This window comes from Onychomys torridus, chromosome 1 (genome assembly GCF_903995425.1).
Source record: "Onychomys torridus chromosome 1, mOncTor1.1, whole genome shotgun sequence".
NCBI lineage: Eukaryota > Metazoa > Chordata > Mammalia > Rodentia > Cricetidae > Onychomys > Onychomys torridus.
In genome coordinates, this window is record NC_050443.1 from 486,007 (window position 1) to 502,615 (window position 16,609).

The 16,609-nt window shown below is 43.9% G+C and overlaps 1 protein-coding gene across 1 annotated transcript; it reads right to left on the minus strand.

The window, feature by feature from the left end:
- Positions 1–8,697: 8,697 nt before the first annotated feature.
- LOC118588950 (T-cell-interacting, activating receptor on myeloid cells protein 1-like) lies at positions 8,698–15,380 on the minus strand. Its single transcript, XM_036195680.1, has 5 exons — positions 15,347–15,380; positions 12,950–12,985; positions 10,643–10,933; positions 9,889–10,185; positions 8,698–8,705 (listed from the first exon to the last, which is right to left on the minus strand). The coding sequence occupies exons 1-5, from the start codon at positions 15,378–15,380 to the stop codon at positions 8,698–8,700; spliced, it is 666 nt and encodes a 221-aa protein (XP_036051573.1).
- Positions 15,381–16,609: the final 1,229 nt, after the last annotated feature.

A 16,609-nucleotide genomic window follows, 5' to 3' on the forward strand; every position in this document is an offset into this window, starting at 1 on the left:
TTCCAGGCCAGCCAGGACTATATAGTAAGAACCTGTTTCAACAAACAAACAATGACAAAGATTAAAAACAAAAACAAAAAAAAACCAAAACCAAACACCAAAAATCATAAAGAGAAAGTTATCCAAAAGCTGCTCCTGCGCTAAGGATATTTATATAGATAATCCAAATGTTCACACTTCATTCCTTCCTATATTAAAAACAATGCCTTGCAAACCAGAGTGACAGAACTTTGGAAGCAGAGCATGTGCATGTGTGTATGTGTCTCTGTGTGTCTCTCTGTGTGTGTTTGTGTCTAGTGTACCTATGTGTGTGTGTATCTGTGCTTCTGTGTCTGTGTGGTCTGTCTGTGTGCATCTCTGTGTGTTTCTCTGTGTATGTGTGTTGGGATATGTTGTCCGTACGCAGCTCAGGTTGACCTCAAATTCAGTCTTCTGTTTCGGCCTCCTGTGTGTTGGATTCCAGGTGTCACTCACCCCAGCCGGCTTCATGTTCATATTTACACACGTAGTCATTCAGTGTCACTGAAACGAAGTCCATGTTAGAGAAACCTTACAATGATGAATTAAATAATCAGATTGTGGTCTCTAACTGACAGCATACCCAAAATAAACTCAGGGGTAGCTTCCACATCTAATACCACCTACCCTTCCTCTAACTGTGAGGCTGGAAAGGCTCCAAATGTCCAGATTTCAGCTGAAATCAGGGTACATTTTGTTTGCTTGTTTTTGGAGACAGGGTTTGTGTAGCCTTGGCTGTCCTTGAACTCAGAGTGATCCACTTGCCTCTTTTCTCAAGTGCTGGGATTAAAGGCATGAGCCACCACTGCCCAGCTCCAGGGTACATTATATATATATATATGTGTGTGTGTGTGTGTGTGTGTGTGTGTGTGTGTGTGTGTGTATAAAATATTTGTCTCTATATGTTAAATATATATTATCTTGTTTTATATGTGTGTGTCTGAGTGTACATATTCAGGAGCCCATGCATTCTCTGGAACTGAAGTTACAGGCAGCTGCCAGCCATCATGTAGATGCTGGGAATGGAATCCCAGTCCTCTGTAAGAGGAAGAAGTGTAAGCATTATCTCCAGCCCCCAGGGTGCATTTTTCAGGGATCTGTTTCTTGGCGTCAGGCCAGGCTGGGAGGAATGAACCCCTGGAAGAAACTGGAACCTAGGACTGAACTGTTGATATGGGGAGAATTTTCCTGTAGGCAAATTTCCAGGAGAACTGTAGCTGGGTCATTTGGTTGATCTGTTTTTAGTACTTCCGAGAAACCTCCAGACTGTATTACTTCCTGCCAGCAATTCCACTAGTGACTACACTAGTTCACACTCCCACCAACAGTATATAACAGGGCTCATCCCTTTGTCTACTTAAAAAAAAATCTCAGATTTTCTGATATCTTATCACTTACCTATAGCCTCCTCCTGCCTTGGGAAATTAGAATGACTGGTTTTGAGAGAGAAGGAATGGAGGGGAGGGGGAGACGGGTGAGAATATAAATGGAACATGCAGGTATAGGATATGAAGACTCGAGGGAGAGGGAGGTGAGGCAGAAACAGGTTGGGGAGTGGTAGAGCTGAGCATAGCAATTGGTGACATTCAAATGGAGTCTCAGAAGAATGAAGTGGGAAGGAAGTGGGGTGAGAGGCTTGCCAAGGACTGTGCATTCATCTACCTCTTGGGGGGCTCTTCATGTGATGAACCTATAAAACACACCAGGAAGAAGAATTTACATATATATGTAAATGTGTGTGTGTGTGTGTGTGTGTGCGTGTATGACAGGGTGTCACTATGTAGCTTTGGCTGACCTGGAACTGATTGTGTAGACCAGGCTGGTCTTGAACTCACAGAACTCCACCTGCCTCTGCCTCCTGAGTGTTGGGATTAAAAGCGTGCCCACATCTTACTAGATTTTTCCTCTTGTCTCTCCCTCCCAAGCATGGATGACTTACCTTGCTGAGTGCATCTGTAGATAAAGTAGATGGAGACAAAGAGGAGAGAGATGCAGAGGCAGCTGAAGGTGGTGAGGAAGATGAGTTTACTGTTTGATGGTCTGGGGGAATCTCTTCCACCTCCTACCACTCCATCTGTACGGTGGAGACAGAAATGGCAGCCGTATCATGAGATGATCCTGAGAGCACATTCTGGTCTAGATGAAGAGGTTCAGACAGAGCCATACACATGGGAAGTTCCACGTGAGCATCTCACTCACAGCTGTAAATTGGATCATTTATTGAGAACTGAGTCACGGAATCAGTTTGCTTCCCCAAACAGTTTAGCACAACGGTTAAGAGGCTCCAGACACACTAGGTGTGGTGGCACACTCTTAGAATCCCAGCATTCCAGTCAGAGACGAGAGTTCAAGCCCACTCTTGGCGATATAGTAAGTTCCAGGCTAGCCTCAAGTGTGTAGTGAAATCTTGCCTGAAAATAAAAACAAAACAAAAACCAGGAGCCAGAAAGCCCAGTCACCAGACTAGTGGCACTGTCTTCGGGAGCTGTGGGACCTTTTGGACAAGGGGTCTAGCCAGTTAGAAGGTTATAACCCAGTCCTACTTCTTTCTTTTTAAAAAGAGTTTATTTACTTTTATTTCATTTGCATTGGCGTTTTGCCTGCATGTATGTCTGTGTGAGGGCGCCAGATCTTGGAGTTAGAGACAGTTGTGAGCTGCCATGTGGGCGCTGGGAATTGAACCCGAGTCCTCTGGAAGAGTAGTCAGTGCTCTTAACTGCTGAGCCATCTCTCCAGCCCCAAGTACTATTTCTTTCTGACCCAACTTCTCTGCTTTCTGGTCCATCATGATATGAAAAACCCTGGTTCCCTGCTAGATATTTTGGCATTCTTTTTTTTTTTTTTTTTTTTTTTTTTTGAGACAGGGTCTCATCATGTACCCCTGGCTGACCTGGTGATGATTAAAGGCAGGCGTCACCACATTTTGAGTACTCAAGTTGGTAATATTCTCTCTCTCTCTCTCTCTCTCTCTCTCTCTTCCTCTATCCTTCTCCCTCTCACTGTTTATTACTTAATAAACTCACTTATTCAAAACAGAAAATATAGCTATCATAGCTCACTCCCCAGAATGCACTGAATAAAAAGATGGGAAGTTTTCATCTATGATGTGATCCATTTGTAGGACTCTGTTGTACAGTGTGGGTGTTGAGGGATGTATTCAATTTGTAATAATCATTACACAATGTGCATCTTGAGTACAATCTTTGTCAATTAAGTGATTCTTTTAAATAAAAGAGAAAGCATTCCACTATCTAAAACACAGTTGTCTTAGTTAGGGTTTTTATTACTGTGAAGAGACACTATGACCACAGCAATTCTTTTTATCTTTTTGAAATTTTCTTATTCATTTTACATACCAACCACAGATCCCCCACGCATCCTTTCTCCTGCTCTCCCCAGCCTCCCCTCCACCCGGACCCACCCCCAACCCCCTCCAAAAGGGTAAGGCCTCCTGTGGGGGGTCAGCAGAGCCTGGTATACTCAGTTGAGGCAGGATCAAGCCACTCCCCACTGCATCAAGGGTGAGCAAGGCATCTCACCATAGGTGATGGGCTCCAGAAAGCCAGCTCATGCACCAGGGATAGATCTTGATCCCACTGCCAGGGGCCCCTCAAAGAAAACAAGCCACACAACTGTCTCCCATATAGGCCTAGTCCAGTCCCATGCAGGTTCCACAGCTTTTGGTCTAAAGTTCATGAGTTCCCGCTAGCTTGGTTCAGTTGTCTCTGTAGATTTCACTATCATGATCTTGACCCTCCTTGCTCAGATAATCCCTATTCCTTCTCTTTGACTGGATTCCCAGAGCTCCGCCTGGTGCTTGGCTGTGGATCTCTGCATCTGCCTCCATCAGTTACTGAATGAAGGCTCTATGATGACAGTTAGGATATTCACCAATCTAATTTCTGGAGTAAGCCAGTTCAGGCCCCCTCTCCCCTATTGCTAGTGATCTAAAGACCACAGCAACTCTTATAAAGGAAAACATTTAATTGAGGAGGCTCACAGTTTCAGAGGTTCAGTCCATATCATTGTGAAGGGGAGAATGGCTGTGTGTGGGCACACATGGTGCTGGAGCTGAGAGCACCATGTTGCAGGCCACAGGAAGTCGATTGACTGTCACACCGAGGGAAGCTTGAGCAAAAGAGACCTCAAAGCCCATGCCCACTGTGACACACTTCCTCAACGAAGGCCACACCTCCTACTAGTGCCTTTTGGGGGCCACTTTATTTCAAACCACCACACACAGTAACTAATATCATCTTTCGTCCTCCAAACCCACTTTCCAAACTCCTGAAACCCTTACAACATCTAAATCAATCACTTCGTTCTCCCGTTCCAGTCCTGCCAGTGGAGTCTTGTTCTGGTTGACAGAATCCATGATCAGCTTAAACACCTGTGATGCTTAGTTTTAATTGACAATTTGACACAAACCAGAATCACCTGGGAAGAGAGCATTGAGGACCTGTCTAGATCATGTTGGCCTGTGGGCGTGGGGTGGGAGATGGGCTTGATTATGTTTACAGGTATGGGACGACCCGGCCTCAAGTGGGGATGCCATTTGTTATGTTTGGGTTCTGAACTGTGTAAGGGTAGAGAAGAAGAGCTGAGCTGTAGGCTTGGGTGTATTCTTTCCCTCTCTGCTCTTGACTGTAGAGCTGTGAGTTCTTGGCTGTGGACGCAACTAGCGGCCTCAAGTCCCTGCCTTGATTTCCTTCAAGGATGGGCTGAAACCTGAAGTTTTAGTAAACTCTTTCTTCCATAAGCTTTTTCTTTGGGGGGGGGGGTGTGATGGTATTTTCTCACAGTAATAGGAATAGGAATGAAACTTGGACAGGACCCAAGCTCTAGGTTCTGTCTTTCACCGTCTTCTCTTACGTTCTTCCTCTTTCTCGCTTTTCTTCCTCATTCCTCCTTTCCAGAGACACGCTTTTTGATAGTGGCTCTTCCTGTTCTCCCCCGACAAAGGCTTGTCCTCAGATGGCAGTGTGATCGGGTATTTCTCTCCCCCCAGAACTGTGATGGACAGCCTCCCAGTAGCCTCCTGAGCCTCCCCTCCTCCTAATATTCACACCCTGTGTACTCCTCTGCCCCTGAGTGCACATAGATACTCAGGCCTTGCTTCTGACCAACAAACATGCAAATACAGCAGGGGGTTTGAGCGTCATCCCCACAATAGCATGCTGTTATATAAGAACCCCCACTTAAACCAGTGCAAAAGAGAATATTCTTCCCCAGCCCAACTTCCAGAAGAAAACACAGCCCTGAAAACTTGATTGTAGCCTTGTGAGACCCAAAGCAGAGAACTCAACTAGACCTCTCTGTCCCCAGACCTACACAAACTGTAAGACAAATAAATGGATGTCTAATGGGGCTAAGGATGTGGTTCCGTAGGTTGATTCATTGCCTACCATGCACAAAGCCCTGGGTTTGATCCTTGGGCACCACATAAACTGGGTGAGGTGGTCCTCGCCTGTGATCTTAGCCCTTGGGAGGTGGAGGCAAAAGGATTAGAAGATCAAGGTTGTCCTTGACTATGTTAGGAATTCAAGGCCAGCCTCCTCTACTGGAGACCCTATCTAAAAAAAAGGGGGGGGGGATGTTTTGAGATTCCAAATTCCTGGTTATTTCCTTCACAGCTATAGACTACCAACCATGATCACTCACTATCTATGATTTTCTTCTTGGGATTTCATTTCTGACTGTCCTGTTCCTGAGTATTTCAATCACGGATGCTCCAACCATGTGTGCACTGCCTTGAAATCAATTACACATTATAGCCCTAATAGATTTTAATTCACAGTCATTAGAACTTCATGTACTCACATTTAGCTCTAAAAACCCAGTGTTAAGTTGCTGCTTTCAAGCTGAGTCCTCTGGATCATCATATATTCATCTTCTGATCTACTGACCTTACTGTACATCAGATTTTCTACTAATTCACTCTACTGAGACATTCATCTATGACCATATCATTGAGGTCAATTTAGAATCCCTAGCCAGAACCTCATCCCCTGCACTCAGCTCCCACTTCCCCAGTCCCCTCTGAGTTATTGCATCTTTATTGCTTCCTGGAGTCTGCAGCCAAGTCCCATCAGAAAAGAAGGAACATGTCCATAAAGGAACTGATCTGACCATTTGGGAAGAGAGTGAGTGGGAAAGGAACTTAGCAAGTGGTCAATAAAGCTAAGCAATCATAGGAAAATGTCATTAAAACTATCACTTTGCATAAGAGATGTACAATAATACAAATTTGACTGAAAAATCAGAGCAAGGCAAGGTGGACATCTATAATCCCAGCACTTAGGAGGGGAGACAAGAGCATCAGGAGTGTAAGCCATCTCCACTATATAGCAAGTTCAAGGCTTGACTACATCATGAGTTAAAGGATAGCCTTGGCCAAGGCCAACTTTGTCATCATCATCATCATCATCATCATCAGTTATAAATATAATCAATTATATCCATTTATTAATTATTTGACAACCATTATAATACTAAGAAGATGAAGTTACAAGTATGATTAGTAATATATATACAAGTTATATAAAATTATAAAATATATCATAAATAATTATATTTATAATTATTATAGCATTATTATTTTAAGCAAGAAGTAAGGCTGGGGAAATGACTTAGTGGGTAATGGACCAAGTATTAAGGACCTGCGTTCAGATACCCAGAACCCATCTAAAGCTGGATTGGTGCATCTGGTAGTACTGGTAGACCCAGCACTCCCTCAGAGAGATGGGAGGTGGAGACAGAAAATCCTCTGACACTTCTCAGGCCAGCTAGTCTGGAGGACACAGCAACAATACAAAAAAGAGACCGTGCCTCAAACAAGGCAGGAAATGAAGACCATCATCTGATCGTCATATGTATGCCATGGCACCCTTGCACCCACACTCACATGCATACACACATATATCATCATATGCACCACAAAATGATTTTTAGAAATCCAGGGACTGGAGGGTTGGCTGGATGGGTAAAGGTGTTTGTTGTTAAGTATAACGACCTGAGTTTGATCCCCAGACCCACACAGTGGCAGGAGAGAAGCAAGCCTCACAACTTGTCTTCTGACCTCTTCACATAGGCTGTGGCATGCATGTGTACATCCGTGCACACCCGACAAATAAATAAATACAATTTTAAAGCATACGAGGAGAAGATCTGAGGCTGCTGCGCTCACCTGTGACCACCAGCTGTAAGTGCTGACTCTGTCCTGACCACCGGTGGGAGGTTGCTGTCCTGTAGGCACAGAAATACCCCCCAGCATCTTCAGGCTGCAGGTTAGTGAGGTGGAACTCAGCCTCCTGTCCTGCTGATCTCAGCTCTTGCTGGTACCCAGAGTTGTGTAACTTTCCCAGAGTGACTGTAACATTGTAGAAATGAGTCCAGCATCGAAGAGTGACGTTACTCTTGCACTTGACCACAGAGCTGGGCCAGGCACTGATGGAGGGTCTGGGAAGTTCCTCTGGAAAGAATTCAGAATTAATTAACTCTTCATCACAGTGAACCTCTCCTAAAAGTCTAAAGGATTAAAGGTGTGATGGTTAATCTCAATTATAATTCCATGAAATCTATAATCACCCGACTTTTTTACCCATGCTTATGAGAGCTTGTCTTGATTCGTTCAATTGATGTGGAAAGACACATCCACTATGGGTGGCACCATTCCCTAGGCTGTGGTCCCACATTTTATAAAGTGGAGAGGGCTAGCAGAAGGGCTTAGCTGGTAAAAGTTCTCACTGCCAAGCCTGACAACCTGAATTTGGTCCCTGAGATCACATCGGTGAAAGGAGAAAACTGACTCAAAATCCTTGGACCTCCATGCACATGCTGTGACATATTCACACCCCACAAACCCATATACAAATGTAAATGCAAGAATATAATTTTTAAGGAGAAAGTGAGCTGAGCATAAGGATTCATGGCTCTCTTCATATCTCTTCTTAGAACTGGGAAAATCTTGTGCATCAAACAGAGGAGTACTATATAGAACGTATAAAGAACTCTGGAAATTAAGCAACAAAAACCATCTGAACAATATATGAGCTAAGGAACCGAATAGGCAGTTTTTGGAACCGGAAACACAAATGGCCATTAAATAGTGGGAAAAGGTGCACATTAGTCTTAGCCATCAGGGAAATGATAATGAAAACGGCTATGAACTTCTATCTTATCACAATCGAAATGGATGAACAAGTAGCAACAAATGCTGGTGATGGTGTGGGTAGAGAGGAATCCATAGCACTGCTGGTGGGAGTGTACATTTGTACCAGCCTTCATAGAAATCAGTATGGAGGTTTCTGAAAAAATTGAAAATATGACTACCATGCAACGCAGCTATATCATTCCGTGGTATGTATCTGGAGGACTGGAAGTCAACGTACTATGGAGATGTCTACTCATCCATATTTATTGCCATCTTAGTCATAATTATCAAGAAACTAAACCAGACTTGATGTCTACCAGCGGAAGAATGGAGCAAATGTGATGTGTGTACTTAACAGAATTTTATACAGTCATGAAGAAAAGCAAGATCATGGAGTCTGCTGGAGATCATTATGTTAAATAAAAGAAAGCAGATTCAGGAAGGTAAACATCATGTTTTCTTTCAGATGAGGAAACTAGGTTAACATTGTATGTATGTTCTGCAGGTGTGTGTGTTTATATATAGGGTCACTGAACTATACAGGGGATCATGAGAAGTGGGGGCGAGAATTTGGGGAGAAGAAAGAGTGTATAATGGAATGCACGCAACAGCAGAGCAGACGTGGAAACTCACCAGGTGAAGAGAAGAAAGCAGTTTGGGGGCGGCTGGGGGACAGGGCCAGGCAGGGCAGTGTGTGAGGGAAGGACAATAAATGTCCTTATTGCTTGTACAGAGTCACCCCAATTTGTGTGCTAACCGTGTTAGTGATGAACACCTGACGGAAGCAACCAAAGGAGGGGGTTGTTTTGACTCACTGTGTGAGGTTGCTGTCGATCATGGTGGGAAGGCATGGCAGCGAAAGCAGGAGGCAGACAGTCATGTAGCATCGACAGTCAGGAAGCAGAGAGGGAGATAATGCTGGGACTCAGTTCACAGTAGCCTTTTTATTTAGTCTGGGATCCCAGCCCATTGATGGCACCACCTACATTTAGGAAGAGTTTTCCTACCTCACTTAACCTTGTCTAGATAACCCCTCATAGACAAGCCCAGAGATTTGTTTTCTTAGTAATTCTATAGCCCAACAAGATTAATTTTATATTAACCTGAAAGACTAATTAAAATAAAAAGAAGTCAGAGTAGCAGTCCCAGCACTCCGAGGCAAAGGCAGGCAGATCTCTGTGAATTTGAGGCTGCCCTGGTCTACAGAGTGAGTTACAAGGCCAGCCAGGGCTACATAGTGATAATGTGCCTCAAAACAGTAATGGTAACAATAAAAATATAAATATTGGCACAGCTAAATTGTTGGGGGATGTCTTTCTGTATGCTGTGAATATATGTTGTCCCCATTGGTTAATAAATAAGCTGCTTGGTCCAATGGCAAGGCAGCTTAGAGGCAGACAGGAATCCAAGGAGAGAGACAGGAAAGAGAAAGGCTGAGTCTGGAGAGATGCAAGTCTGCTGTCCAAGAAGCAACATGCCAGCAGACTTGTAAAGCCTGGAACACATGGCAAACATAGATTAATAGAAATTATATTAAATGATAACAAATTAATTTAAGATATAAGAGCTAGCTAGCAAAAGGCCTGCATTAGGCCATACAGTTTGTAAATAGTATTAAGCCTCTGAGTGATTATTTCCTAAGTGGCTGCAGGACTGTGGGCCTAGGTGTAACCACTATCCCCTCCCACAGGTGTCCATAAAATTATAGCAAACCTTACCTGTCACAGAGACCTCAAGGGGATTGCTGGGGTCTGAGGCCCGATAGGGAGCCTTTGCCTGGTAGTACACACAGCTGTATTTCCCTGAGTCTCTGGCTGTCACGTCCAGAAGAGAGAAGTCAAGCACCGTTCCTGTTGAGCTCCTCATCTGCACAGGAGCTGAGCGTCCCTCCTTCAGCAATGCAAACCTTATTGGTCTGAGCACACTGCCTGCTTTCTGGCACTGCAATATCACCTGGCTTCCTGCAGGCACTGTGCCCCTGTGGTAGGCTTGGAGGGAAGGCTTAAGCAAGTACCCTGGACAAGAAAGAGGCTCTGAGCTCAAGGAAAAAGCTGTAGACCTTGTGCACATTCTTGTTCTTTGTTGTTGCTGGTGTTCTTTTTTTTTTTTTTTTTCAAGACAGGCCCTTGTACTGGAATATACTCTGTAGACCAGGCTGGCCTTGAACTCAAAGAGATCCACTTGCATCTGCCTCCCCAGTACTGAAATTAAAGGCGTGTATCACCACTGCCTGGCAAGATTTTTTTCTTTTTTGTTCTTATGGCAGTGATCTCCTGAGCCTCATCCCTCTCATTGTCCACTATGACTCTAAAACAGAGGTTTTTTTCACTTCCACAAACCCTGGGTGGATCCACATTCCCACTTCTCTCCCCCTTGCTCTGGAGATCCCACCCTTCTTCATTCCTTCTCACAGTCCCTCCCTTACCCCAGTCTGAAGATGCCATATATCTCTCTGAGATAGACCCTCCTTACCTGTGACCAATAGGAGAAGGGCATCACTGGGCTGTGTCCGGGTGCCATTGGGCCATTTGCTGTAGGATTCACAGGTGTAATATCCTCCATCATTCTGCTGTAACTCAGCGATATGAAACTCAGCCATCTTCTTTGTCAAATCATATGGTTTCCCAGAATCCAAAACAAAACCGTCCTTTTTGAAGATGAAGTATTCACTTGGAGCAGGGCTCCTACATCGCATTGTCACACTGCTTTTGGTGGGAAGCACTGAGCTGGGCCAGGCGCTGAGGCTGGGCTTGGGAGGTGGCCCTGGAAGCAAACAGAGCTCAGAGCTGTATCTGATGTACTTACCTTCTCCCAGAGCCCTTCCTGCTTCTTTTTCATAGAGAAGGGGATTGCACTGTGGAGGCAACTCAGTTAGTAAAGTGTTTGTTGTGCAAGCATGAGTATTTGAGTCGGACTCCTGGAGTCAGCATAGAAATCAGGATGTGGTAGTGTATGCTTGAAATCCCATTGCTGGGGAAGTAGAAACCTATGGACCACTTGGGCTTTCTGGTCAGCTAGTCTACCCTAATTGTTGTGCCCCAGATCCAATGAAAAAACTTGCCTCAAAAAAGAAAGAAAGAAAGAAAAAATATTTACTGTACTGCCTCCCCACCAAAACGCACACATAAGAAAATGAACTAAAATAAAAAGGATGGAAAACTCCTGGGAAATAACACCTGCCAGTGGCTGTGTCAGAAGAGCAGCAGGTGGCAATTGAAGTTTGAGGTTTCAGCCCACCCAGGCAAGTCCCTGATGGGTGAATCTCAGATAGGCAAGGCCTCTAGACCACAGACTCCAGAATGTCCTTTGCTTCTGCTGTGCCTTCACATATTTGTTGCTGAGTTTTCTCTGGTATCTGCATGGTGTGAATGGGTGTGGGGAGATCCCCACTGCCTGGAGTGTAGTGTGTTTATCTCATGGAAATATCCCATTCTACTAGGCACTTTTACTTGTGAATTATTATGAAGACGATTTCTTCTTAAGCTATACTGTCTAATTGAACACGATAATGTTGGTTTAAACAGAGTTTTGATGATTAAAAATAAATACAAGGAAGTGTTACACAGCGAGGGCCTATGATTTTCACCTAAGGAGCTGCAGATATCACAGTTCAGGTTAATGATTAAGGAAAATGATTGAGTTCCAAGAGCCAGGCAGGCTCAAATCCTTTTAATCTTAATGTTGTAAGGTGCATTCACAGGTTTTGGTGTGCATCATGGCTGAAGCAAAACCTTAAAATAACTTCAGGTTAGGTGAGATGCTTTGATAATAGCTTTGAGATGAAAAAGCCCAGAAAACAATCTAAAGTTCACAAGGACACAGGTGAGTTACAGATTCATTAGGTTCTGGTCAGAAACACAAAGCAGTCCAGTTGTTACTAGCTGACATAATTTCCTTGCCAGGATTGGTTGATGATCAAAGGTGATGATTAATTTCTTGTACCCATTTTTGCCCTCCATCTCTGAATATAAGAAACTACTGATGAGTGGGTATGCACCCGCAAGATTTAAAGTAGAGCTGAATGATTGTTTTACATGTAAAAGTTTAGGTTTGTGATTCCTTTAAGATTCTTTATAAGATTACCTTTCAAGATAAACAATAAAGTGACTGAATTCTTCTTTGGAACAGTACTATGCAGCCTGCCAGTAAAAGATGGCTAAGAAAGATACCCACTGCTTGATCACACTCTGATAATCTGTAACAAGTTTCTTATATGTAAATGTATGTTGGGTCTTAGGATGGCTTTTTTTTTTTTCTTTTTTCTTTTTTTCCAGAGCTGAGGACCGAACTCAGGGCGCTCTACCACTGAGCTAAATCCCCAACCCCAGGATGGCTTCTTTTTAATCATGTAAGAGACAAAAAAACATGTTTTTACCTGTATTCATTATAAGTACTCACAGGTAAAATAGAATGTAACCACCTTGCAATCCCTACATTGCCTGAAAGACTTCATTGAGGCATATAAGCAGTAGAGAAGAGAATACAGTGATAAAATAAAGAAGGAAACCATCAAGAGAGTATTGCATGTTTTTCCCCCCTATCCCTCAGATAAAAAGTCACAGTATTTTGACACCATGGATTTCCCTTTGAGTCCTGCACTACTGGAGGCAGGTCCCCCAGGCAGCAGTAAATATCACAGTAGTTGACCTCTGGCTTCAACATGAATGTACACTCACATGTGTACTCACATATGCACTTGGACGCACATACAAAAGATATGAGAGGGAGGAAAAATTGGGGGTGAAGGATCAAGGAGAGTTTGCCTGAAGACCCACTTACCATTGTCCGGAATGTCTGATTGCCCAACACACAGCCCTGAGGAAGAAAATCACACATGAGCCACAAGTTCCTAGTCCTCCTCTCTGGTCCAGAGGGGTAACTGAGAGCACTGTCATCTTATGACTTAGAGTCTCCCTCTCAGGAGCCACATGGCCCCTCATCTGGGCTGTGACTTGTGTCTGAGGTTGGCCATTATCATCTTGTTGCTCTCACTCCAAGGGTGAGTTCTTACTTCTATTTACTTACTTCCAATTATCATCCCTACCCCCAAGCTTCCTACAATCACCATCTCTGTGGGATCATGGATCACATTGCCTGGTTCATCACCTCTCCTCCAGGGAAGGGGCACCAGCCTTGTAGGACACTGGGGAGATTAGAAGTTAGCCTACTCTTAATAGTATCAAGAACTAGAAGAGGAAGCTGGTGCACTCCTTTAATCCCAGCACTCAGGAGTCAGAGGCAGGAGGACCTCAGTGAGTTTGAGGCCAGCCTGGTCTACACAGTGAGTTCTAGGATAGCCAGGATTGCATAGAGAGACCCTGTCTCAAAATGGACAGACAAGACCCTCTGGAGGGAGGCTTGGGAGATGGTTCTGTCAGTAAAGCTCTCAACACAAGCAAGTTTGGTACTCACCACCCATGTAAAAAAGATCACTGTGATGGCATATTCTTGTCATCCCAGTGTTGGGGAGGTGGAGACAGGAGGATCCCTTGAGCTCAGCGGCCAGCCAGCCTAGCCCAACTGGTGAGCCTCAGGTCAAATTGAGACCTTGTCTCAAATACCAACATGAAAAGCATGTGAAGAAGACCCCTGAGGTTGATCTCTTGTCTCCACAAATGCATGCCCATCTGCACATACACATGGACCCATGTGAACACACACACAAGCACACATCTTATTTACTATGTACACAAATAAATAAATGTAATAAAAATATCTACAATAAAAGCCCTCATGCCTCTACATGGTGTCACCCCTAGATGGAGATCTACAGATGGTGAATTGTTGCTGAGAGGAGAATCAGTCTCCTCCAGGGATGAGCTCCCATGTAGGTAGTCCAATCCCAAGTAGTCAGTCATAGACACATATCCATAGGATTAAAGGTAAATGGTTGTATATATGTGCTCATATGCATGCATGTAACATATACATACATACATACATACATACATACATACATACATACATACATACACACACACATACATACATACCAATGAAAGAAGTGGTGGGCCCTGTGCTCATGCTTGTATTTTTTTTTTTTTTCTTTTGGTGCTTAGAGAAAGGATTTCTGTGTGTAGCCCTGGCTGACCTGGAACTCACTCTGTAGGATAGATCGACATCCACCTGTCTCCTGCTGTCAGTACTGGGATTAAAGATGTTCGACCATACCTGGATTATTATTATTTTTGATGTAGGGTCTCATGTACCCATTCAGGAACCAATTAATTATGTAACCACATGTTTTTGAACTTCTGACACTCCTGCCTCTACCTTTCCAGAGCTGGGAATACACGAGTGTGCCACCACACCCCGCCACGGAAAGTTGTTGACTAGCACTGATCACCTACTGTAGTTATTACTGTATCAAACAGTGCTAGGCAGAGTTGTACAAGCTCCTATCCCTATCTTATCACCTGGTCTCACAGCCTTTAATCTCTGCTTTTGAGAGCAGAGGCAGGAGGATCTCTGTGAGTTCAAGGCCAGCCTGGTCTAGGTACTAGGCTCCAGGTCAGCCAGGGTTGCATAGTTAAAGCTTGTCTCAAAATAATTTAAATATAACAATCAAGAAGATCTTTCTGTGGTGGGTCTCTGTTGTATCTTAGTGATAACAGCTTGGCATCACAGAAGAGAAATAGCTACTGCTGACTCAGCCTTGGCTAGTAACAGCATATAGAACTTGCCAGTTTTGAGTCCTTTACATTGTACCTATGTTCTCTCTCTCTCTCTCTCTCTCTCTCTCTCTCTCTCTCTCTCTCTCTCTCTCTGTGTGTGTGTAGTCCCCAGTGGCCCAGACTGGCCTTGACCTCCTTACTTAGCTGAAGATGTTCTTCCTTCAATTCATCTTCTTCTCTCCACCTTCCATGTACTGGGATTACAGATTTGTGTCACCACAATTGGTTTATAGTACTGGGGATGGAACCCAGGACTCCATGCTCACTAGGTAAGCACCCTGCCAACACACCTACAGCCCAGCCCCTATGTTTTCTCCCATCTATGTCTACTACATATTGAGCATTGGTTTTACCCTAATATGTACAATAAGATTTCTGATTCATCCTGTGCACTCAGGCACTGATCTGAGTTCTGTGTGAGTTCTGGCTTCAATTCCCATCCAAGCATCTCACCAGTTTTATGATTTCCTGGAGGTGGAGTGGATGACCCAGAGCAACTTACGGAGGCAGAGAAGGGAAAGGAGCCTAGGGATCATGGTGGCTCAATGGCTGGTCCAAGGGTCTTCTTCGGGACTCTTAGCAGAAGAATAGGACCAGGGTATTGTAGTCCTTCCAACCTCAGTGAGTAGGCAAGACTGGTTTTGAGGTTTTGAGCTGGCTGCTCAGTTCCTTTTCCCACATCCACTTTCAGGAAATGTGTAGATGACATCTGTTGCAACATGTTCCTCTGAACTCCTTCAGTGACTCGACTTACTTGGTACTTTTCTGTCACAGTCAACTTTCAGTCCTTATACAGGTAACTTTCAAAAGGCCTAACACTGGGCTTGTCGGGTTCATTCTGAGGTGATGTAAACTGAGATTTATGATTTCTGATGTCAAGGCTGAGATTTATGTAAATTGAGAGGCAGATATGACAGTCACCAGACACTAGCCAAAATCCTTTTCTAATAGAAGCAATCAGTCTCTTGAAACTGAGAAAGATTCACAGAACAGACAGCTTCTCTCCTTATATTTGTTTTATGTTGCTTTATATTTAAGATAGAATCTGTTTGTAGCCCAGACCAGTCTCAAAATCACCATGTAACTGAAGATAACCTTGAACTTCAAATCCTTCTGCTCCCACCTCCTGAATGCTGGGATTATGGACATATGCCACTACATATGGTTGAGGTAGTACTAGGGATTTAACCCAAAGCTTTGTGTTTGCCAGACAAGCACCCTACCAACTGAGCCATAGCCACAGGCCCCAAAATGCTCTCAAGCTCAAGCTACATGTGTGACTACAGGTCATGAAGATCCCATATGTCATTGGTTTTTTTTTGTTGTTGTTGTTTGTTTTTGTTTTGTTTTGTTTTGTTTTTTTAAAATGAGAGTTCTGTTTAGTTCAGTTTTTGTATGTTTTGTTTTGAGACTGGCTTTCAATATGCAGCCCAGGCTGGCCTCAACCTTCTTACTGTGTTAGTGAGGATGAACTTTCACTTCTTATCCTTCTGCTTCTATCTACTGGTTGCTGGTGACAGAGTTTTTCAATTAAGGAAGCCGCCCAACACATGAAGATGCTCATGGCAAGACTAGGACCATGGCTCACGAGTATAGTGCTGGTCTGGGACGCATGAGGCTCTGAATCTAATCCCCAGTATCATCACCAAAAACAACACCAAAAAGGAATGACCATGGTAGCCTGACCCATGAAGGATCAGACTAGAAAATGAAAATGAAAAACAAATCGTGATACAATCATATAATAGAATGATCTCAAGCTTCA

Bases quoted from the DNA above. Each gene is read 5' to 3' on its own strand.
- LOC118588950 (XM_036195680.1), bottom strand. From the start codon at position 15,380: ATGATCCCTAGGCTCCTTTCCCTTCTCTGCCTCC. The intron at 10,934-12,949 runs GTAAGTGGGTCT...GTTTGCTTCCAG, and splicing joins ATCAGACATTCCGGACAATG to GGCCACCTCCCAAGCCCAGC. The intron at 10,186-10,642 runs GTAAGGAGGGTC...TTTCTTGTCCAG, and splicing joins CCTTCTCCTATTGGTCACAG to GGTACTTGCTTAAGCCTTCC.